At 35.2% G+C, this 25,965-nt stretch overlaps 1 protein-coding gene across 6 annotated transcripts in view; it reads left to right on the forward strand.

The window, feature by feature from the left end:
* ANKS1B (ankyrin repeat and sterile alpha motif domain containing 1B) overlaps positions 1–25,965 on the forward strand; it is an 829,228-nt gene that overhangs the window by 159,924 nt on the left and 643,339 nt on the right. For all 6 annotated transcript variants that reach the window (XM_090272643.1, XM_090272644.1, XM_090272647.1 and 3 more), the window contains exon 9: positions 23,120–23,263. In XM_090272643.1, the coding sequence (XP_090128769.1) occupies positions 23,120–23,263 (144 nt within the window). The remainder of the gene's footprint in view (positions 1–23,119; positions 23,264–25,965) is intronic.

A 25,965-nucleotide genomic window follows, 5' to 3' on the forward strand; every position in this document is an offset into this window, starting at 1 on the left:
AACCTGTTTGCTTTGCTATTTAACTTCTTCAGTTTTAGGTATTATCTGTTGACCTTGCACTATAGAATATAAGGACTCATCCCCCCACGCATACACCATACAAGCCACATATGTATGCACATGTATCCTATTACTATGTCTCCAATGTTAATTGAATTATTTTATTAAGATCACTTTTCTCCATTTATTTTGTTGGCGAACATTATAATGTTTACTGACCCATGATTCCTTTTTCTTTTCTTTGCAATTTCTTTGTTTTCCCTAGAGTTAATAATTGTCTCTCTCTTTTGTGTTTTCGTTGTGGTTAGTCTTCTGTCCATATACAGGGGTGGGCACAAAACTTAGGTTTACAGAAAAAGACATGAAGCTTATGATTATTACCACAGCTTTATTAACTCAAAATAATGTCACAGTGCAAGTGTAAGCCCACTTTTGCCCACACCTGCATAGTCAGTACAATTCCAAAGTCATATCTTCTGAAGAATTCAGATCCATCTGGTATACTATACACTTTTTATCTTTGAAGAATGTCACCCAAAACATTCCAGTTGCTCAGATCTGGACTGGCCACCCTCCGTGCCTGCACAGATATCGGACTTGGAGCTCTCTTCGCCATCAGCTGGGGATTCTTATCGCCTCTCTCCTGTGCAGGACCCCAGCTTTCTGTATCCCATGCATCATATTCTTTTGATGGCGCACATCTCCCAGTAATTTCCTGAAAGTACCTTTATTCTATCCTGACCCCTGATTGAGGGTTAGACAGGGTACAGTATTCCCTCACTTATCACGGGTATTACGTTCCAGACCCCCCACGAAGTAGGGACCTTACATTTATTCTACGCTCTTAAACCTACATAACTTTAACAACATACGTATACAATACCGCAAAATCCCACGATATAGCGAAAAATCCGCGATAAATAATTAAATATATTTTTAAAAATCCCACGATACAGTGAGGCTGTAATAAGTGAACCGCCATATAACGAGGGACTACTGTGTACAATTTTAAAGTTGGAAATAAGTTTCCTGGAGAAATTTAAAGTGACTGTATTGTCTTCCGGATACTTTTGTCACAGTGAGCTTTGCTTTAAGTTGACCTAATGGAGCTGTTTTGTTTGGGAAACTTTGATGTCAGTTGTCATTAGATCTTTACTTTTGAGCTAGGCAGATATCCTTGAAAATTGCTTGTTTAACATCCTAATGGGATGTTATTAGGGCCAGTTAGGGAAAGTGGGCCCAGGGATGCCCGCCCTCAGTACACCTGTGTTTCCTCAGTCACCCCTTCTTCAGTAAGTTACCTTACCCTAAACTCTGACTGGTTTTGACGATTACTTTACTCTTTCCAGAGAATAAACTTTCAGTCTTCTGCAAGATTGGGGTGGAAATAGTCATCAGGCTATAAAAGAGTGGGGAAAGCATATGGGAATCTGTTGTCTAAATATCCTTTCAAATGAGTTCTTCAGTGTTTTTGCCTTTTTCTTCAGTTTTGCTTTTACACATGTCTCCTACATGTCTTGTATGAAGCTTGTGGAACTTCTGTGGTATCATCAAGTGGATTTTAATTTTTCCCATGGCCTGCTTTGAATTGTTTTCTCATGTCTGCATAGTCATTTGTCATATATCTACAGCTTTCCAAATTTTGTTACTGCTTGTATTCATGTGTTTGTGCCTTTACAAATGCATTTCTGTTATTTTAATGGCATTTTGGGAGGCAAGGAAAGTAGGTAGATGTATGTGTGTGTGTGTGTTCCATATGCTATTTTTTTCCCCTACCAAGTCCTCGAAACGTCCTCTAATTTAAAGGAATGTCAGACATATATCATGCTTCTAGAGATTTAACTGGAGAACTACCAGACAGCTTCTTAGCTTCCAGTTTCTTGCCTTGGTTTAGGAATGCCAGTACTAAGCTGGAGAACCTCATTTCCTTACGAGAAGAGTCAGAATTGAAATCCAATTTAACTTTCTTTAGAAATTGGCAGAGTTTCCATTAGAAAATGTATATGTATAGATCTTCCGGCCAAGATGGAGGCTTAGACGGACACGCTAGGTCTCCCTCTACAACTAGAGAGGAATACAACTACTTCAAAACAAAAGATAACTAGAAATTCCAGAAAATAAACCTACACGGAAGTCCAACATATGAAGTTATAAACCAGCGGTGCCATTTGGGCAGGTAAGAGTTAAAGAGGGCAGTGCTGTTTGCAGTCGCACCTGGAGCAGCGGGGCGGCGAGGAATCCCGCCTGCAGTCAAGCCCCTGGCGGTGCGCGACTCCAGCGCTGGGGAGAGCGGCCGCCGCATCGCCTTGAACAGTGAGGCCCAGGGGGGCGGGAGGACGGATCCCAGTCTCCTAGCTGAATAACTGTGTGAATCCATCTTGGACCCCCGCCCCCAAAGAAAGCACCACAGGGCTGCGAAATAGGTCGCAGACAGGCAGGCGCCGGCCGGTCGCTGATTTGTGACGCGTACACAGGCACTGCCCCCGACAGCCAGCCCAAGAAAACAAAACGCATCTGTCAAAATGAGACAGACAACTATAGAAATCCTGGTGGCGCAGCTCACCAGACAGCAGATAGAGAACCTGACAGATGAACAGATAAGAAACCTGTCAGAGGCTCAGTTCTGGGCCATTGTTATCAGGTGGCTTACAGAATTCACAAAAGAGCAGGAAAAAGATATGAAAGAAGCGAAAAACTTTCATAACGAAAGGAACAAAACCACATACGATACAGAAGGAAAGGAAATAAAATCCAGAGTTCATTTCAACAAACTGGAATATGGAGAAGGAACAAGCAGTCAACCAATGCAGCGAGAGGAAATGGGAAGCAACAATGAGAGGATCAGAAACCTCTGGGACAGCTATAAAAGACCCAACATAAAAATCATTGGTTTGCCAGAGAATGAGGAAGATGAACTAGAACTTGAAAAACTGAGTGAAAATATAATAAAGGAGAACTTCCCAGACTTGGGGAAGGGAATAGACTTGCAGGTCCAGGAAGCAAGGAGAGTTCCCAAGAGACTGGACCCAGGGAGAACCACTCCAAGACACATTATAATCAAAATGTCAAAAATTAAAGATAAAGAGAGAATCTTAAAAGCAGCAAGAGAGAAGAAAAGAATTATGTACAAAGGGGTCCCAATTAGACTATCAGCTGACTTCTCAAGGGAGACCCTACAGGCAAGAAGGGACTGGCAAGAAATATTCAAAGTAATGAAAATCCAAAACCTACAACCACGAATACTCTATCCAGCGAAATTGTCATTCAGAATAGAAGGACAGAGAACGTGTTTCCAGGACAAAATAAAACTGAAAGAGTTCATTAGATCCAAACCACTGTTATATGAGATGTTAAAGGGACTGGTTTAAAAAAACAGAAGCTAGGGAGATGAAACAAAGGCAAACTAAATAGGCAACGAGAGTGGAAAAGGAACTGTGGGTACGGGAAGCATATTGGGGGGAGGTCAACAGGGAGGGGGAATGGGGAAAGGGAGGGAGATGATATAGGAATTGGGGATCAAGGTAGGAGGGAATGGAATAGATGGAGAGAGGTTGGGAGGAACTGTATGCACAACTAATGGACATAATCTAAAAGGGGGGGGACAACTGGAGGGAGGGGGGCCACTGGGTGGAGGGGAGCAGAGGGAAGGGAAATTGGCACAAATGTAATATTTTAATCAATAAAACACATTAAATCTGGAAAAAAAAAGAAAATGTATATGTATACATATTTAATATTTATATTTACATATTACATAGTAGTACCTGTGGTGTGCATGGTAACATAAATGAATTTAGCAATGAAAATGTCTTTTTGGGGTTGGTTCTACCTGGGGATACTCATTTCATTCTGTTTTTAAATTGAAGCCAAATACTATGCTTGTTCCACACTAGCATCCCGATCATCCCTCCTCACTGCATTCTCAGAAACTATGCAGGGAAAAATGCCTCCATCTGCCTATGGAGAGAGGAAGCCAAATTATCCCTCCCACATTAGCCCATGGAGGAATTTCCTCACCGTTTTATGCATTCCAGCCTCCAGCCCACCTGTCAGAGAATCGGGCTGATTATGATCATACTTGCTGTTCTTGTTTACACATCTATTTTGCTATTTTTTAACTTTGATTTAGGAACAAGTAATAAACTTTGGATGGGCCTACAATAAAGTCAAGCTTGAAGTTAACTTCTTTAAAGGCCCAAATTGAGCTACTGAGTTTAGCAATTATTTTTCTTGACTCATTATTCTTTGTAATTTAAATGTTAATACATTTTGTCAAATGTAATGGCTGTTATTCAGAGACTAATCACAGAAATAATAGTACACAATACCTTATGCCCAAAACCAGGTTAAAAATATTTCTACTTTAGATTTCTTGTTTAATTTATCAAACTTTTATGATGCACTTACCCCATGCATGGCTTTGTCAGTGACTAGTAATACAAAGGTGTGGCTCCTGTACCTTGTGGGATAGCAAGGGGACATAGTTGTAAAGAAATTATTATAAGGATTAATGAGATAAAGGTAGAAATATATCCTGGGAATACAGTACCAAATAGGGAATCTCCTAGGTGAAGGCAGGATTCAGAACGACTTCACAGAAGTGGTGACTGAGCTGAGTTTAAATGACATGTGAACGAGGGGGGTGGGGTGGGAATAGCAATATAAAGACATGAGGCATAAACGGATAATGTATTTTGGGAATATTGAGGCTAAAAGGAGATACTCATAACACTTGGTAGATACCAGTCAAAATAGAGAAACATTTTGGGAAGAGTAATGGAAGCCAGTTAGTTCGTTGTTTTATTTTAAAAGATTCTAAGCACTCTGAAAACATTAGACATCGTGTTACGTTCACTATTGCAAATAATCAACTGCCATCTTAGAGGTCAAAGTGTTTGTTAACCTTTTTTGTGTAACACGCCCCCCTATACTTTGTAGTTTAAAACAACAACCAGTTCTAAGCTTACTCTCTGCAGTTTGTCCATCTAGGCGCAGATAAACTGGGTAGTTCTTCAGGTGTGGGCAGGTTGAACAGGTCTTGCCTGGACTCATTTATGTGACATTAGCCAGCTGGTGCATTGGCTGGGGCTGCCAAACCAACGATAGCCTCGGCTGAGTAGGGATGCCTAGGATCACTTTCATGTGGCCTTGTCCCCTCCAGCAGGCTAACCAGGGATAGCTAATATTGTAGTCTCAGGTCTTGAGAGAGTGATAATGGGTAAAGCCTTCAAGAGGACTGGGTTGGAACTAATACAACATTGCTTTCAACCAAAACATGTCCCATGGCTAACCTATCCTTAAGGAGAAGAGCGATAGGCTCTATCTTGTAATTACAGTAGATCCAAGGAACTGTGGCTACTTTTGTAATTTACCACAGCCCATCAATAGAATTTTAAATTAATGAATATTTATGGCCTCATCTGTATTGTCATAGGAACCTCTCACTACCCTACCTCCCACTCCCTTATAAACAGAAACGACTTCAATACCTGACTTCAGATGGCCAACTACATGCTCACCAAAGTTCAACTTTGCGGAAATAGTCAGAATAGTAGAGTTTGTAGGTTTCTTGCATTATTCATAGATATTGCAAGTAAGTGATAAGCACGAATTCAGCAGATAGAGAATGGCAGAGTGCTCTGTAGTTATTAAGGAAATCTATTTCTGATTCAAGCCAATGATCCGAGACTGTCAAGGCTAGGTTTTACTGAACTACAGAAGATAAATTCCCTGCTATACCCTGAAGTTAGTTTATAATTAGAAAATGTGGCTCCTAGCAATTAGAATGGCAGTATCTTGGAAATACCAGGATTATCAGGGTTTTGGGATCTGCTGAATTCACTCCAAGACCCCTTTCGTGAAATGTCCGCTTTGGAGAGGGGATGACACATTAGAAAAATTACAGTATTAAAAAATCACACATTAAAGTATTTTAACATTTAAAAAATTGTCTTCTGTACAAACTTTGGTAAACTCACAATACATTAAAAAATATAACATGAATTATCTAGTCAAGAGGTGATGTAGCCCTCTAGGCAAAAAGTAATTCTACTACACCAATTTCTTATTTACTAAAGACTGGGGGAAACTCTTTTAGTTTCATTTTAAGGCTGCTGGATTTATAATTCATATTTAAAAGGTGTTTTCAGGGTTAAAATAATCATATGCAGAAAAATGCAACAGCTTCTTTTAAATATGCCTGAAGGAGAATATTTCACTGAATTAAATCTCCAGGTTACATTTATCAGTGCCGGCACCTGTGTGTTGAAATTAAAATGGAATAACTTTATCAAAATTCTTTCATTTTACTGTATTATGTTTCGGTTACTTGCACTGATGAATACAGACTCTCTTCCCCTAAGTATAAAATCTTGAGCCAGTCTTGCCAATTATTTATTGTGCATTTTATAGCAAGTAAAGGGATTGGACCAGAAGTTACAGGGTGTTTAAAACTGGTGTTTAAAAAGAAGGCCCAGCCTCAAACATTTATCAAGGGTACTATTTCCATTCTGTCAACATTTATTTTGCTCTGCATAGTGTTGCAATATTGTCATCATCATGCATTGCTGAAAGTCTTCTCAATTGTTGCAGTAAGGACTAAGGGGATAAAAAGGCATGTTTTTAAAAAATTCTCTAGGATTTTATTCTTTAAGAAAGGCAACATTGAAGAGGCAAAGTGAGCAATACTAGATGAATATATGAGTTAAATAAGTAATTGAAATACTGATCTAAAGAATGGTTGGAGATTTAGATTCAAGGGTGCTGCAGTTTTAGATAGAAAAAAAGCACATGGGAAAGATGTGTTTTCATTAATTAGAGAAGATTTTGTGGAAGGAGTAGAGTTGTAAAAAGTGTATATACATATGTTCTGTTTGTTTGTATGTGTATACGCAAGCATGTGTGCATCCATGGTGAATGGGGGACATTGGTGCATTTCCAAGTACTGAATGAAACTTGGGAGAATCACCAGCATGTTACCTGTGTTGTTGAATGAATTTGAATTAACAAGTGAGTGAATAAATAAACTTTGAAAAGAACAAAGATAGTAGGGAATAAACAAGCTATATAAGGTGGTCCAGCATAGTCTCAGAATACGGTGCAGAACATGTATATTGGAGATTTACTGATTATAAGGCCTTAAAGTTATGAATAGATAATCATCTATTATATCCAGAAGTAGTCATATTTAGCTGAGACAGTAAGCATGAGTAAGCAACAAACAGGTTAAAAAAAAAAAAAAAAAACGGAAAAGAATTTTCCAAGGGACAGTTTGTCTCACTCCAGGTGGAGTGGGCCCCGCTATCCAGCTTCTGTCTGGAGGAGGTTCATAGGCAACAGAGCAATGAGAGGCAACCTAAACAGAGCTCATTGTTCTCCTTGAGTTGCAAAGATGGAGTTTAGTTTTCAGGTAGGTCCAAGTTGCTGGAATTTGTAGGACAGAGTGTACTGGAGAGGTAGGAAGTGCATGCAATGAGAGACCTAAATATGTGTGGAAAAGGTCCATCAACTCTTCAGTTGAGTGCTAATCTGCACATTCAAGAAGCTGGAAAGCAGTTTGAACAATGCCAGTAGCTCACATAGACAGAAAATATTTTATATTTCCACCAGCCGGATAGAGAGACTTAACTTATAAGATACAAGGCACTGGATTGAATACCAGAGTCTTACCTGAATAATGTGTTATTTACATAATAAAGAATTTATATTAAGTTCTGAACTAGTACTGTTTCTTCTGTCATTCTTGAACAAGTACTACATTATTTTTTACTTTTTATAGTACCTTTCTCATAATTTCCTTAACATTTTTCTTTTTTAATTTTTTTCTAGTGGATTTTTAATTCATTTGCCATCTTTTGCTTCAGACCCAACTAAGATCAGTTTATTAATTTAACCATTCATCAAAAAAAAAAAAATTGTTGTTCAACTACTGTCTGTTATGTACCGTTCTCATCATATAATTATATATTATACAACTACAGAATCAGTTTACTTATCATCTACAGAAAGAATATATGGAGATTTTAATTTAGATTATAACTAACAATTTTATTTGAGAATGATTTATAATCTTTGGGCCATTCAGCCCTCTCAGTGAAGAGTTTCTCTATTTAAACGTAGGTTTCCTTTGTCTCTCAGACATGTGTTTTTATACTTTATAATCTTCCAGTTTTATTTATGTAGGGACCCCATTAAGGTTATTGTCAGCTGTTTTGATTATCATTTTAATATTTTGATTATAAATTTTAATATTTTAAAATTTTAATATTCTTTTTCTATTTTCTATTCTAGCAACTTTTGCTTACATATAATTGTTTTTATGTTTATTTTATAACCAGTAGCCATATTTTACCCTCCTAAACCATTGAGTTTTATAAGTATGTAATTTTTTCACTTGAGAATAATAATGTGGTATTTTTCTTGATCATACACCAATCATTTAGGATACGATTTTATGATTTTTTTCTTGTCTTTTGCATTGGTTAAAATTTTCAAGACATTAGATAATAGTGATAACAATGGACATTGTTTTCTAACTAATTTTAATCTTATTATGTATTGTTGAGTCTTAAGTATTCCTCTCTTCCTATTTTACTATATATTTTTGTGAAGGAGGTTTGTTTTTTTTTTCAGTTTAAACAAATTTCTTTTATCCTCACCCAAGGCTTTTAGAGAGAGGAAGGGGTGGAGGCGAGAGAGAGAGACAGAGAGAGACAGAGAGAGAGAGAGAGAGAGAGAGAGAGAGAGAGAGAAAGAAAGAAACATCGGTGGGAGAGAGAAACATTGATTGATTGTCTTCTCACATGTGCTCCAACCAGAGATTGAATCCATAACCTGGGTATGTGCCCTGACAGGAAATTGAACCCACAGCCTTTCATTGTACGGGATGATGCTCCAAGCAACTAATCCACAATGGCCAGGGTCTTTTTTTTTTTTTTTTTTTAAGTTTTATTAAATAACTTTTTGACATCTATTGAGACAGTTCCATTTTATTTGACCTATTGCATTCCTAGCTTAAAATTTTGTTCTTCATTATTATTACTTAAACATGCTGTTGGATTTTTCATGCTATTATTTTATTTAGGATTTTTGAATATACATTCATTTTACTCTGTTGTTTAATAACAAAGATGTTTTTCAACATAAATTTATCATGGAGCTTTACTTTTGCAGTTTATTATAGGTTATAACATACCATTTTCTAATATGCAATCTTTAAAAAAATATTTAATCAGTGACAGTTTTATCCCTCCTCCTTAGCCCAATGTTACTACATAACTATTTAAAAGAGTGTTTTAAAATCTGTGATTGGTAGGTTTTTTTTCAAGTTTAAGTTTTATTATTGACTTGCAGGGCTCTTCTTTTGTTTGTTTTGCTTTGGCATTATATTGAGAGAAAATAAAATTTATCCTCTTAAGAAATGAAGTCTTTAATAGTATATTTCAAGGTAAATTTTGTAAACATTCCATAAATTTTGAAAAAGAGGCTTTGGTCTTTGCAACACATACTATAATTGTGGTTCTGTTTTATTATTAATCTATGATTATAATTATTTTTCTTATATCTTTATGTTTTGATACTGTGTTATTTGACTAAGAGAACAATTTTTAGTTAGACTAGTAACTGAGAAAAGAGACTGAGTTAGTTTCTTCATATTTAAACACAAGAATTGTTTTTCTATATACAATATGTGTTTTTTTTTTTAAGATTAAATAAGACAACCAACTTAAAGAACTTAGCACATGTCTTAGACATGTTAATCACTCATAAGTGGTAGTTTGGAAGCCTAATGTTCAAGATTGCTCTTTATAATTTTTAACTCTTATTAGCGAACAATAATTAGTCCCCTCTTTAAATCCTTTTCTAAAAACTGTAATTCCTACTTCATCTTTTTATCTTCACCTGAGGATAGGCTTGTTGATTTTAAAGAGAGGAAGAGGGGGAAGAAATAGGGAGAGAAACATTGCTGTGAGATACATTGATAAGACGCCTTTTGCAGGCACCCCAACCAGGGACCATACCCTCAACCTAGGCACGTGCCCTGGCCAGGAATTGAACCTGCAACCTTTCATTTCACAGATGATGCTCCAACCAACTGAGCTACACTGGCCAGGGCTCTGTTTTATTTTTAATTAATACCCCCAAAATTATTTTTGTTGTTGGTTCCTAATATAGTTTATGAGTTTTAATGCTACCTTTTTCTTTTTGTCTCACGTTACATAGGTTACACTTTATTTTGTTTTTGTAGTGAAGAATATAGAAATTGCTATTTTAATTTAAACAGTTATTGGCATAAAGTTTATAAGTTTTCTCTTCAAACTATGTTTCTTCACTTATCAAATTTATAAACAAAACTATAAATTTGACTATAATGAAAAATTTAATTTCCTTTAACTTACCTTGTTTGTAGTCTCTAGTTATTGTTAATTAGATCTGAGACTACAGGTTTTTAAATATAAATGCCATTTAAATCTTATAAACCTTTTCTTTTGGCTTTCACATTTAATAGTACAACCATCGTAACAAACATTATACTTAGAACTTTGTATTAAACTGATTGAAATATTCACTCTTGCATGTTATTGATTCCTCAGTCTGTATCTCAGTGAATAGAATTTCCTCAAATAGGATAAATTTGTTCTCTCAAGAATTATTTATGAGCGCTGTGTTGTGTAATTCTTGTTTTCAAACATAACTAGTAACTTTGTTAGGTATAAAATTCTTGAGTTATAGCTGTGCACCATGAATAATCTGTTGATTTTAAAAATTATTTTATGCTTTTATTATTGCAAATAGTGCAACAATATGTCAGCGTGATGTTTTCCATTGGTAGATATGGTAGACATGGGGTTTTACATTTCTCTTTGCTTTCTGACTACTTAGGATGTGAAAAGCTTCCTATTAGCAAAGATCTCCAAATTACTTGCTACAGTTGTAGCAGAGTTGAGATTCAGTGGTTTGTTCTCAATGCCTGATTTTTAGGCTTCTTATTGATTCTGAGAGCTACTTGATACTTACTTACATTAATGTATTTGCTGCTTTACTTAACCAGAGACAGAGAAGGAAAACTCTGACTCCAAAAAACCTCCGCTGCCTTGCGGCATACCTCTTCAGGGGAAAGGCTAAGGGAGTAAACCCCGACAGAAAATCCGGAGCCGGAGTCCCTAAGGCGGTTTGACGTTGTAGTCAACACCGGCAACTCCTGCGGCGCACCTGAAGCCAAGCTGTATTGACTCCGTCTTTCCCTTGGACCCTTCAGCTGCGAAGAGAGGGGGGGTCTGCTGCATGGGCAACAGCAGACCCTCCATATCACCCTGCCCAGGCTCTGTAGCTTCAGCTTCACTGGAGAGGACACTCCAGCGTCATCGCAAGATGTCGATTCAACACGGGAGGAGACAGATACCGTGTCACTCCCGAGTCGGACTGCACAGCCATTCTCGGCGGTGCAGATAGACTCTTAAGAAGCTACACCATCGTCTCTCGAGACGGACGGCTGCCAACGACGACGACTTAACCAGAGTCGATTTCTGTTATTTGCATCCAACATTTTGATGAGAATGGTAGGCAATCTGAATGCACATTCTGAAAGTTTGAAGTTTATTCTTTTCCTTTAGCATTAAAAGATTTTTGCCAGACTATATCTAGATATGAATCTTTTCCATGAATTTTTCCAGGCATTTGCCATAGACCTGCTCTTTCTTGAATCTAGAAAGTTTTTTTTCTACTTTTTATTATTTTTTATGTATCTACTGCTCAGATTTATTCATCTAGGATTATCTGTCCTTGAACTTGCTTCCTTTGCTCCACCAAATTTTCTGACATGCTTTCATCTGTGTGTGTGTGTGTGTGTGTGAATTTGGGCCAGTTTTTCCAATTTGGTGATCAAAGCATTAGTTTGATTTTATGTAACATTGCTTTGGTTCTTAGAGACTTAAAAAAAAAAAACTTAAATTTTATACTGCATTATTGTCTTATTTCAACAAGTTTGACCTGTGTCATTGCCTCAACTTTAGCCTTTTTTTTTTTTTTCTTACCATTTCCTGCCTGTGTTTTTGTGTTGAAGTTCCCCAAGACCAGATCCAGGTTTCATGATTCACTAGGAGGACTTACAGGATTCAGCAAATAGTTGTACTCAAAGTTGTGACTTATTACAATGAAAGGAGAGAAAGCAAAATCAGAGGAGGAAGTGGATGGGATGAAGTCTGGAGTAGCAGGGACATGCCTCCAAGGGTCTGCTTCCAGGGGAGGCAGACAGGATGCACTTAATTCTATCAGCGACGAGTTGTGACAATACTTGTGAAATGTTGCCAACCCAGGAAACTCATTAAAGAATCATGTCTCGGATTCTTATTGGGGACTAGTCATGTAGACACCCTGTGTATAGAATGTACAAAATTCCAGACTCCCAGGAAGGAAATCAGGCGGTCAGCATAAAGCATTGTTTTCACTAGCAGTTCAGCCACAGTGAACCACTCATATCTGAGGGACGGGAATTCTTCAGAAATCCAAGGTCGCAGATGCCAGGGAAAGGCTGCACTTGCAAGCAGACCTTGCAGGGATAGTCAGGCATGCTATGAGCATGTTTCATGTTGGCTATTTTTAAAATATTTTAAAAGATACCAAATAGTTCTCCTAAAACTTCCTTTTGTTTGTTATATAAAGTTCATTTTAGAGATAAGCATGTATCCTAGAAACTATTTCCCTTTCCTTATGCTGCAGTATTTTGTAATAGTCTCCTACGTGAGAACTTCTTGGCTGTTTGCTTTTTGTTAAATGGAGTGAAGTCTATATAGACCTTATATTTCTGAGAGGTTATTAATGTTCTTAATACTCTTACTTTTGTGTCTAATAGGTTCCCACTTTCACATCTAAACTTTAAAAAGAGGTTGATATGGGCACTCAATTTATGATGCCAAGCAAGCCTCGATTTACAGAAATATCTAGAATGAAGTTTTTCTGGCCAAGCCAGGGAATCCAATACAGTATTCTGTCTTCTGAAAAATGTTGTGCCTTAAGTAATATAACCCATGGTGTGAAACACTGTAGTTATTCAACCTACTTTTCAGTAGCTGACTATACTTTCTAGGATTCAGCACTATTCATTGCTTTCTGCCTTCAGCCATGTGTATTCTGGCTCTACCCTTACTGAAGGTATTGTTTCAGTCTGGATCAGGTAGGAGACAGATGCCACATAGTACTTCAAGAACGCAAAGCTTAAAATAAGAGGTTTTAAAACTATGATAGGAAAGCAATCATAAACACGTGAAACAAAATATAAAAGTATGTATTTTATTTTATTTTTATTGTTGACACTATTATAGATGTCCCTATTTCCTCCCCCACCATTGCCCACTGCCACCCAGTCCCTGCCCCCCTTTCCCTCCAGCCTTTACTACACTGCTGTCTATGTTGATAAAAATATAAAAGGATTCTATGACTGAAGGAGAGCCCCTCTCTACAAGGTTGTGATTCAGACCTCATTGGAAAAGGTATTAGTTGTTGCCCACTAGAAGGTCCTCTGGAGTTGTCATAGGTTGGGAGAATGTGGCTGGACTTCACTGACCAGTTATTACACATAGGCTGCCAGCGGAGGAAGCTGTGCCTTTTGGCGATGACAGGATGGAATTTCTGGTGGTGTAAGAGACAGATTTAATGGTATGAGGGTCAGATCTGTCTGGAGTAGTTCTGTTTGGTCAGAGTTGTGTCTACAGAAAGGGGTTTTCAGGTGATGGAAATCCATAGCCGGGGAGCAAAATAATTTCATTTCTTCTAGGTAAAATTAGTTTTCTATTAGGCTGATCAAGGTGGAGGATTGGGGAATGAATCAACAGTAGCATCTGGTGAATCAGAAATTACAGATGTTTTTGACTGTCCTGGATACCTCCCAGTTTAGTTTCTCAGACAGATGACTTAGCCAGCATGGGTTTAATGCCTTGGCTGGACAGGATGCGGCTCAGGAATTTCAAGCCAGGCACTTGATGCTGGATTTGGGAGAGTTTATTAAATACCAGCAGATGGCAAGAATGTGGCACAAGCTGAAGGGTATTGCCATGCTTTTCAACTTGTCTTAGGGAATCTGGAAGGTTCCTTTCTACTTTAAAAAATTATCCCCAAAAAGTGAAAGGTTTTAAAAAACACTCAGCATTGTTAAGCTGATTATTAATCAAAGGCAGTTTTTCTGGGAGAAAACATGATCAGTTTTACTAGTGTAAATTAGCAAAATATTTTGATAAGAAACATTTATTGGTGCTGTTAAGTATATAAAAGAAACACATTAAATTCAGCATTCACATACCTACTCTTTGCCACATATTACTGTAAATACTAGGGATTCAGATGTAAAAGTAAAATATAGACCTTCCCCTTTACCAAGCTGTTACCCCATAGAAAGAATACTATTAAAAAATTTTTTTATTCTTACCTGAGGACATATTTTTCATTGCTTTTAGAGAAAGAAGGAGGGTGGGAGAGAGGGAGGGAAAGGAGGGGCAAAGAGGAGAGAGAGAGAGAGAGAGAGAGAGAGAGAGAGAGAGAGAGAGAGAGAGAGAGAGAGAGAGAGAGAGACACCAAATATCAGTGTGAGAGAGGAACATCGATTTGGTTGCCTTCCCGTATGCACCCTGACTGGGGATCAAACCCACAGCCTGGGTATATGCCCTGACCTGGAATTGAACCCATGACCTTTTGGTCTACAGGATGATGCTCCAATCACTGGGCCACACTGGCCAAGGCAGAAAGATTACTATTTTAGATAGTACTGTTTATTTATTTAAATCAGTTCAAAATTGGACTTTGAGGTGAGAATCCTCAAGGATTTACTTCTGAAACTTTCATTTTGATCTTTTTCTTCTCTCCATAAACATACCATCATGTTCATTGTGACAGATAAAATTGATGAAGGTGCTTTTAGGATTAGAAATTAACCTAAATCTAAACTTATCCTGGTTATAGGTCAATTCTAAACCAAGACCAAAGACCTGGAAAATTTCTATCAGGACACACAGCTTTTAAAACTTAATAAACAATTGAACTCTTCATTGGGAAACAAACTCACCAGTTAATTTAACACACACAGACACGCAGATACATAAAACTAGCAATAAAAATACCTTCTGTAGAGACATACTTTCTTACGTTGCAATGTTGTATGTATTCTAAGAGAAAGTTCATATCGTTTAAAAAACAAGTTTGAGTATTTTTAAATATTCAAAAATTCCTGAAGTTTTTTTCCTGCTAATTTTCACCTTTTGAGCCATGGTCACCAAAATGTAATCTAGATTCCAGTTTTGTTCACATCTATGACCTTCACATACCATGTACATACTTCACGCCAAGGCTTAGTGTGATCAGGCTTTGTGTATAAACTGGGAGAAATGGAAATCATAGCTATGCCTGAGGAGGCCTTGAGATTTATTTTGTTAATGTTTGTAAAACTCATTAAGGTTCTATAAAATGTGTGCTCTAATTGGTAAGGGATTATTTAGACATATGGTTATTGCAATTCTGTTTACAAAGAAAATTTGACTTGTTCTTTTGTAATTATTTAAATTTTAATTTTATTAGTTCTTTATGCAACTTGACACATTAATTCTAAAGTTATGTAAGTTAAAACAATCTTTTTAAAAAATCAAAAGTGCCATATGTGAATAACATCAATTTGTAGCAAATAGTAGTACACACATCTCATCAGGGGTATTATGATTCTATTTCATTAGGTTACAAATATTTAGTAATCATTAATGAGAGTACTTGTGAATAAGAAGCATTTTAAATTTTCTTTTTTTCATTTTATTTTTCAGTAACAGTCGACGTTTAATATTATTTTGTATTAGTTTCAGATGTATAGCATAGTGGTTAGACAATCATATACTTTACAAAGTGTTCCCTTGATATTTCCAGGACCCACCTGACACCACACACAGTTATTACAGTATCATTGACTGTATTCCCTGTGCTGTATTTTACATTCCTGTAACTATTTCGAAACTACCAACTTGTATTTCTTAATTCTTTCACCTTTTTCACCCAGTCCTCCAAACCCCCTTTCCTCTGGCAAACATCAGTCTGTTCTCTGCATCTATGTTTGTTTCTATTTTGCTTGTTGTTTATTTCGTTTTTTAGATTCCACATATTGTGTTTGCCTTTCTCTGTCTGATTTATTTCACTTAGTGCAACACCTTTTTGGTCCACCCATACTATCACAAATGGTAAGATTTCATTCTTTTTTTAAATCAAGATTGTATTTATTTATTTTTAAAGAGAGGAGAAACCTCAGTTGGTTGCCTCTTGCATGCCCCTAACTGGGGTTTGTAGGACGAAGCCCCAATCCACTGAGCTACACCAGCCAGGGAAGACTTTATCCTTTTTTAATGGCTGAGTAATATTCCATTGTATACCTACCCGTACCACCACTTTTTTATCCACTTGTCTATTGATGGGCACTTGAGTTGCTTCCATATGTTGACTATTGTAAATAATGCTGCAGTGAACACAGGAGCACACAGGGTATGACAAAAGTAGGTATACGGCTGTTTGTATGTAAAAACAATGTAATAATTAATAAATAATAATAAAGAATAAACTATTTTAGTACTCACAACTGTAAGCATCCTTTTTCCCCACCCCATCTGTCCTTTGGAATTAGTGTTTTGGGTGTCTTTGGATATATACCCAGAAGTGGGATTGCTGGGTCAAAAGGCAGACTCATTTAAATTTTTGAGGAAACTCCATACTTTTTTTCCACAGTGGCTGCAACAGTCCACATTCCCACCAACAGTGCACTAGGGTTCCCTTTTCTCCACATTCTTCCCAACACTTGTTTGTTGATGTATTGATGACAGCCATTCTAACAGGTGTGAGGTACTTCATTGTGGTTTTAGTTTACATGTCTCTCATAATTAGTGACGTTGAGCATCTTTTAATGTATCTATTGGCCATTTTAAGTCCTCTTTGGAGAATTATCTATACAGGTCCTCTGCCTATTTTTTAATTGGATTATTTTTTTGGTATTGAGTTGGGTGATATTAACCCCATTATTGGATGTATCTATCATTGGTGAACATCTCCCATTCATTAGGTTGTCTTTTCATTTTGTTGATGGTTTTATTTGCTGTGCAAATTATTTTTAGTTTAATGTAGTTTGATTTACTTTTTTTCTTTTATTTCCTTCACCTAAGGAGATATAGCAAATAAAATATTGATAAGAACAATATATGAAATTTTACTGCGTATGTATTCTTCAAGGAGTTTTATGGTTTTTGAATCTCACATTTAAGTCTTTAATCCATTTTGAGTTTATTCTTGTTATGGTGTAAAAATTTTTTTAGCTGTGTACATTTAAAATATCCTATATCAGTTGTTCTTTTGACCATTTATAGTTTTCCTTTATTATGTTCTCCATGCATTTTTTAACTTACTAGTTATTTTTTTCCTGGGCTTTGTCTATTGTGGTTAAGAGAATGTTTTGATCCTGCAATAGAATTTGCAAATACTAACATAGCTAACATCTACTGTATTTTTAAAGTGGGACTTAATATTTTAGTCTCACTTTCTATGGCTTTATTGTTGTTTATGAACCCAAGTTGATTGTATTCATTCTTTATTCCTAGTCTCCTTTGAGATTATAAAGTCAAGAATTTATATTCCCCTGCAGACTTGTAGTAAAATACATTTCTTTTTGTGTAATTTTCTCCACCAAATAATGTGAATCATGGAAGTTACCCCAAAGTATCAAATCATTAGTCTAAACCATCTGTTTCACATCTCTTAATAGTGTTATGTCCTTAACATACCCTTGGCTACATTAATATTAATAGACCCCACTTTCTATTTCTGTTTTATTTATTCTACTTTGATTTCATGTCAGTATGACCTACCTAGAATTAATCAGTTTTGTGCTGATCTAACAGGCTTAATTTCCAATTTGTATTCATTTACTTTTCAGTATAAAATGCTCCCACTGTTACTTTTTGATGTTTTAATTATTATACACTTCAATCACATTCCTTACTATTCCAAAATTTTATTTTCATGTAGTTGAACAATTGCTTCCCCTGAAAATGGGTGAAAATATAGTATAATAGAAATGACTATATATAATATAAAGATGAGTAATACAAATAATATGCTCTTATATATTGAAAATGGTAAAATAGTGCCATTTAAGAATGGTAACATTTATTTTTTTATTGTGGAATTATTAAAGGTCTTTTTTCACAAGTTCTTTTGATCAAACATACATTTTATTTTCTAGTTTTCAGTCCAACAAAAACACAAGCATATAACTATTTACATACACACTAGCACTGAGGGCATTTCTATTTTATAATTGTTGAAAGAGAATATAAAAAATTAGAATGGACCAGAGCTGTCTAGTTGAAAGTATATGCATATAACGTGCCTAGAACAGTGCTAGTCATTTTGAAGGTTATATAAATAGAAAATATGGTCCCTAAATCATAAAGATAAAATATACTTCAATGAAAAGTAGCAAGTAGTTAAAAACAATCGATTTGAGTTCCCAAGATCATCTGTACTATGGAAATTTAAAGAGAAATAGTCTCCTAATTCTTTGTACCCAGCCACATGTGGGCTTTCTTTTTCATAATCATTATAGAATTAAGAGTAAAAAATTGTACCTTGGCAAATGTTGAATTGATTCTAAACCATCCATTTTCACAATAGAGCCCTGATTTAATTCTTTCTCTCTCATCTTCCCTTGTGCCCTCCCTGACTCATGATTTGCCAAACATGTTAAGCACATTCACACAGCCGTGATCATGCAATTCCTGCACCTTGTTTTCATCATCCTCTGCCCCTCAGAACTTTTATCATGTGAGGGGCTGTTGCTTAAGTACAGGTGCTTCTCTGAATTCTCTCCTCTTCACACCTCAGTTGGAAATAATTGATCCTTCTTTATGTTTTCCTAACGCCTTAATTTTGTATCTCTGTAATGCTTATAATTTTGGTCTGGTTTTACCATCTAATTACTTATCTTCACATCTCTTCATACCTTGATTCAGAGTTGATGACATATTTATCATTCCTTTCCCTCACCCTCAAGTTTAGTCTTCTAGACAGCAGTTGTTGATCAATAGATAATTTAAATTTTTTAATGAGTTTGTTTGAAATAGTGGAAATAAACAACATAATTTAAATTAAATTAATTTGAGTTAATTAATTTATTTTATATTAACTAAAATCTTCCCCACAAGGGAACTTCAAGCCCAGATAGTTTACTGTTGAAAACCCTTTTTTAAAATAAAGGATGACATTTGTTCCCAAGTTATTGTAGGACGTCAACATTACTGTACTATTAAAGACATTTTACATGCACACAAACTATACATCAATACTACTCATGAACACAGTATCAAAAATCCTTAACAAAATAGTTATAAACCAAGACTTGCAATGCATTAAGATATTAATGACCAAATGGGGTATATGCCAGGCAAAGTTATTTTAATAATCTAAAATCAATTAATGTGATTCACCATATTAATAGAATGAAGAAGTAAAAATATCATATAAATAGTTGTAGGAAAAGCTTCTGTTCATGATACTAGTTCTTGGTAAAAAGAACAGAAGGAAATTCCTCAGCTACAAAAATGCTGTAGCCTCCCTGGCTGGGTGACTCTGTTGGTTGGAGTGTCGTCCCATACACCAAAAGGCTGTGGATTTGATTCCTGATCAAGCCATGTACCTAGGCTGTGGGATCCATCCCCAATCTGCTTGAATGGGAGGAAACTGGTTGATATTTCTGTCATATCAATGTCTGTCTCTCTCTCTCCTCCCCCCCCTCTCTAAAGTCAATAAATATATCCTCCAGTGGGGATTAAAAACAATAAGAACACTTGTGACTTTATCTTCATGGAGCTTCTTTCCCATATATAATTGAAGATTATATTTAATTTGATAAAATCTTTCTCAGGCATCTTTAATTGTAAAACAGTGAAGTAGAAAATTAGTGTTTTATATAGTTAATTTACATACTGTCTTTAGGGGGCAGTACTAAACCACTGATAAATTTTGTTATTTCTGCTAAAGCTATTGGTAATGGCTAACACAAAATAAGATTAAAATAACAATAATGAGATTTGTGATGCATTTATACACACCTTTTAATATTTGTGAAATTTTCTAGGTTGAGAATTATAGTTTGAAATTCAGTCATTAATAATTCACTCAACAATTATTAAATTCCATTATGCACAACACATTGTAATATATACGAACATAAATAAGTCAATGTTGGCTTTCAGATAACTTACAATTAATGCAGATAAGTCAGCCATACTTGTGTGTGTGCGCTATGTGTATAGACACACCTCTTTTAGGATAAAGATAATAATAATAAAAGTAGCAACATTTATTTATTATTTTTTTATGTGCCCCTCACTGTCAAGCAATTAATCCTACCCTCATACAGCCCTATTGAATAGTAATTACTTTTATGCCTACTTTGCAGATAAAGAAGCAGAGTATTAGTAAGATTGTGTGGTATAATTGGAGATTTATGAACAGGGAAGAGACACATAGAATTTTTCTTTGGGAAGGAGAAAGAGACAAGAAGAAAAGAGCTGATTAACCTATGAAATGTTGACAATTCTTCACCAAGAATGCAATGATTTGTAGTGCCATGCCATCTCTACCTTGATGGTCAAATGGATAACTGATCATGTGTTGGTGGAGGAGATGCCTACTTGATCATCCCATTTATTTTTGTAGACAGCTTTGATCATATTGATGCCCTTGCTGTATTAAAATGTTAGACATCCTCCAATTTTTTCTCCCAAATGATCTGCAGGATCAAAAATCTCAGTGATCATCACCTTTTATTACTGATTTGAGAAATGTGTAGTTAAGCAAGTATGGACTGCTATGTACCAAAGTACAGAAATTTTCAGTGGTTGTCACGCATAACAAAATGCTTTGGAGTATCATCATACAGTAGAAATACAATAACAAATATGCTTCTTCAATTTAAACTGCAGTTGCTTCAGCTTGGTTGTTCAGTATACTGCCTTTGACAGGTTATTGTGCTGAATGAGAGCCCGTATAACACAGTGGTTAAGGGGGTAAGCTCTTGAGTCAGGCAGTTTGGGTAGTAATCCTTTTTCTGCCACTGATCAGCTCTGGGACCTTGGGTTTTATCTGACCTGAATCTCTGGGCCTTAATTTAGTATTTGCCTCAACTGGTGATTGTGTGAATTAAAATAATAAATAATGGTGTTCAACAGATTGTAGCTATTATGATGATTGTATCTTATAGACAATAACTGATTGGGAGACTAATTTCATAATTTCTCAGTTATTGAAAATTGATAAAAGGAAATTTAAGATGTGAATGCCCACAGTAGTCTGGTAAACTCTTACATTCTAGTTTTAAAAGCAACAACTTTTGGGAGGAGTACAATCAATATGTAAAATATCTTTGCTAACTGCAGTAATCATGATCTATCAGTATTGTGCTGAACACTAATTTCTGAAGATTTTTAGACAAACTTTCTTTCTTTTCTTTTCCTAAAAAAAAAAAAAAAAAAAAAAAAAAAATTACCTACCTGAGCATTCAGCAGGCTCTTCTTTGAATATGAAATTTTTCTTTAGTTCTGGCAAAATTTTTTGCATAATGACTTTGATAATTTCCTACCAACTCTATGTGGAACTCTTAGTTTGATCCCCTACTCTTCTTAACTTGTAACTTCATTTCATCTTTGTTTCTATATTCTGGGAAATTTCCTCACACTTATTTTCCAACTGGTCTATTGGATTTTGTGTGTCTGTTTTGTAGCACTCTGTTCTTGTTTCAGGGATGCAAGCATCTTCCGTTTCTCTGAGGCTTCTATTTAAAACTATTTCATCTATATTTTGGTCTGTTAAAGGCTTCATTTAAATATGTGGTGATCTTTGGGTTCTTGTTCAACTTTAACTAAAAAACTAGAAACTGTTTATGTGGTGGAGTTTGTTGAGATGTGGGCTTCATTCTAGGTGTTAAGGCACAGACCCCACCATTTTCCTGGATATTTATAGATCTTTTTCTTATGAGATTAGTTTTTGTGGAGAGGAATATAGTCTGCTTTCCTATTTGTGGGGATATAAACCTAGCTGACAAATTTTCTAAGGTAACTATGGGTAGGCACTGGGATGCGGTGGGAATCTTCATTTCCTACATACTGATTCACTTAATTTCTTTGTCTTTAGAGAGGTACCCTCTGCTCACTGTGCATGGATTCTTAAAATCCATAATCCCTTTGCTTCAGCCTCACCAGAAGTAAACCTTCAACTTCTTGTCAGGGGTTAAAGGGTTAGTCTCTTTGCTGGGTGAGAGGGAGGCGGGTCGAGGAGTTCTAATGCTCTGTAATAGACAGGGTCCATCCTGTTTTAGCCCCATCCGGGCCTACACCTTCAGAGGCGGTGGGTCTCTCCAACTGTTAGGCCCTTTTGAGGATACTGAGTCCAGAACAGGCCTGCTTCTTCTTCTTTCCTCTTGGAGGCACTTAGTTTTCAGTTTTCTAAAATTCGTTAAATCAGGGAACATCTACCCATCTGTTTTTTATTATCCAAAACGTTTCTTGATATTGCTCATCTGCTTTTAACATCTCTTCTTTTGTCCTTGTACTTATGGTTAAGCCATGTTCAAAAGGTAAGTCCTATGATTAATTTAAAAAGTATCACTTCTCCTTATATGTATAATGTAAAATTTTGTGATTTTTTTTTTCAAAAAGGAGATGTTTTTGGTGACATTGTGAAAAAATGGGCTTTTTACTAATTTCTATTTAAAAAAAGTATTTGCATGCTGTTTCCCTGATTGCATTTAGAAATCATAAGATTTTTCTCATTTGTTGCCATTCGGCTATTTCTTGGGTCATTTCCATGTCCTATTCTTTGTTATAAATTTTGTATCTTATCAGTCTTTCTCACCCAGTTTTTTCACTTTCAACTTAAAAATTTAATCATACATGTGTTCTGGATGAGCCCCATAGCTACAGCCACACAATCATGGCTAGAATTAAGCTAACTTGCTTGCTAAAATACACCATAGCCATTTAAATTTAGTTCATGTTAAGATATCTAAATAACATGGATATAATATATTGGTATAATATAAATTTAATTTCAGAGGACTTCATCTACAATAAATTTGTCACCAGGAGAAGTGGAAGAAGAAGATGATGACGAAAACACTTGTGGGCCCTCGGGACTCTGGGAAGCGCTGACTCCTTGTAATGGGTGTAGGAACCTTGGCTTCCCCATTCTTGCACAGGTAATGGTTTGCTTTTCTTAAGGTGCAGTAACACATAAAAATGGTTGCCTATATTTTGAAGTAAATCCTTTTCCCCTCTGGGAATCCAATCAGTATTTTGTTCACTTTGTAATTTTTCTTCAGTTAAGGTCAGTAATATATTTATATAACTCGCTCTACATACATGCATATGCAAACACATACTTTACATAATTTTATGTGGTTGCTTTATTTTGGTCATGATGCTCGTTCCAGAAACATTGAGTTGCGTATGAGATTTTAATTTTATGATCCACAAATATTTCATTTTAAAGAATGTTATTTTGAAATTAAACCAGTTTATATTGAAATAATAGTAATAAATGATTTACAGAGGAACATATTAAGGCTCTTCAAAAGCGCAGTGATTTTCTTTCTTAGCACAATGGACCACTGTAGAATAATGTGTGGCATTACTGACTACAACCCCAAAATGAAAGGTGAACACTAAAACGCTGACTCTAATTTTGAAACCATTTTGCTATTAAGTCAATTTTAATTCTGTTGTCTCACCTTCAAACTTCTGTTGTGTGCTATGGACCACAAGCCCTTAGGGGAGTTTCAGAAATAGGTAAAATAAGCCAAACAGAGTTAGGAAATTTGAAACCACAATGAAAACATTTCTACACAAAAACAAAAAAGCATGTAATAATAATTTTTAAAAAATAGTGTAGTGACAAAGGTATGTATGTGTACCTACGTAAAGCATGGGTGGAAAAATAGTCCAGGACAGGAAATAATTCACAGTGATTGTCAAGAATAGTGTTATATCTCAAAAGTATTATTTTCTGTTTAGTAACAAATATGAAGCAATTGTGTCTAAGAAACCATCATGTTTTTCATGTCTGTGTCACAGACAATTTGAATATCCATTCAAATTCCAATGTTAATTTATTGTGGAAAGCTAAATAGAATAATCTAAGCAATATATAGTACTTAAATAATCTCTATTCCTTAATATGAACTGTTTATAAGACTTCAAGATAATTTATCCTAACTGTGACACAATAATCAAAATATACTTCACTGCAAGTTCCATAAAGGTAGACACTATGTATTGCTCACTAGCTGTGGTCTAATGCCAACATAATTCCTGGTGTATTGTCAGGATTAAATAATAGTTGAATAAAGCAGTGAGCAAATGTGTATATTCTGGGGTTTCACTTCTTGACTTACAGTTTTTACATATAGAGTTCTACCTCATATCTTGAAGGGCATAGGAGAAAGGAAATTAAGAAGCATAGGTTTTATTTTGGTAACATACCCTCATCTCCTTAAAAGTTTACTGACAATTGATGCCTTTACTTAGGTTGTGTTGTTTCATGAAATTAACTTGTTTGTATTTTATATTAAAAAAAATAGAATTCTTGGAAAGCATTAGGGTTGTAACCCATCAATAATATAGGACTATATTTGGTTCTTCACCACTTTACTAACATTTAATTTTTATTTTACTTTATTTTATTAGATTTCGTAGTAAGATTGGTAGTAACTTACTTTGGGTTTAAAAATCTTTGGCCATTTTTCTGTGAAGACTGGTATTGTCTCAATAAATGCTGCATGTTAATATTTAAGTAGTTATGTTTGCCACAAAATGCTTCCCAGTCTGTAGCTTTTTTTCCTCTTAATTTATATGTATGTATAAGTGTGAGTATGTTGTATAGTTTTTTAAACTATCAAATTCATTAAACTTCTTAGTTTATTTTTTATTTTTTGTTTAATTCATCTCATCTAGAATTCCTTTTAACAAATTCCAAACATGGCTCTCTATTTTTTTTTTTACTTATTAGTATCTAGCTTTTCTATGACTTTTTATTTGACAATAACACATTCCTCATTACATTTCATCCAGTTTGATTTGTGTTTTCTCCTGAAATCTCTTTATTTCCATTTTTTTATTTTTAAAATGACATGACTCAGTTATGATATTTTTATATATCATATGTGATGGAAGAAATGATTTTTTGCATTAAAACTATTAACTGACATGATTGTTTGTTTCTAAGAACTTATATTTTATGATCACTATGTCAAACTCAAAAAGAACCCTTTTGGGATTTTAATTGTTAATGCACTAAATCGATAGATGCAGTATAATTTTTTATTTTTTTTACTGTATTTAATCAAACAAACAAGATTAGGATGCTTTTACCAATGTTCTTATCTGGTCTTCTTTTACTAATGTTCACAATTTGTTAATGGATTTTCTTTCAACATTTATATGTGTTTATATATGCATTTATATATAGTTGTAATAAGATTATTTAATGTGTGATGGTACAAAATTATAAAAATACTTTTATATTTTACAATTGAATTAATTCACAGTGGTTAATTCCTTTAATATAGTTCAATATGTTTGTTACAATGTGGGAAGTATGATATCAAATGTAGATTTATCCTACAACTTTCAAGAGCTTTGAATTCAGGATTTTTTAGACGTGTGGCTTTGTTATTTATGAAACTTTAAGAAAACTTTATTTTGAAATGACCTTTTTCAGATATGAAATACTTTGTGAGGCCATTAATAATCATTAAAACCATAAGCACTGTACATATTGGATCTCATAAAACACCACTACATTATAGTTTGGTACAGGAGACTTTGGGATGAGTGGAATTAGTACAGTGCTATGCAAATTTCTATATACTCAGATTTGCTGGGTTGGAATAAATTATATTTG

This window comes from Furipterus horrens, unplaced genomic scaffold (genome assembly GCF_987537825.1).
Source record: "Furipterus horrens unplaced genomic scaffold, mFurHor1.1.pri manual_scaffold_4, whole genome shotgun sequence".
Lineage (NCBI taxonomy): Eukaryota > Metazoa > Chordata > Mammalia > Chiroptera > Furipteridae > Furipterus > Furipterus horrens.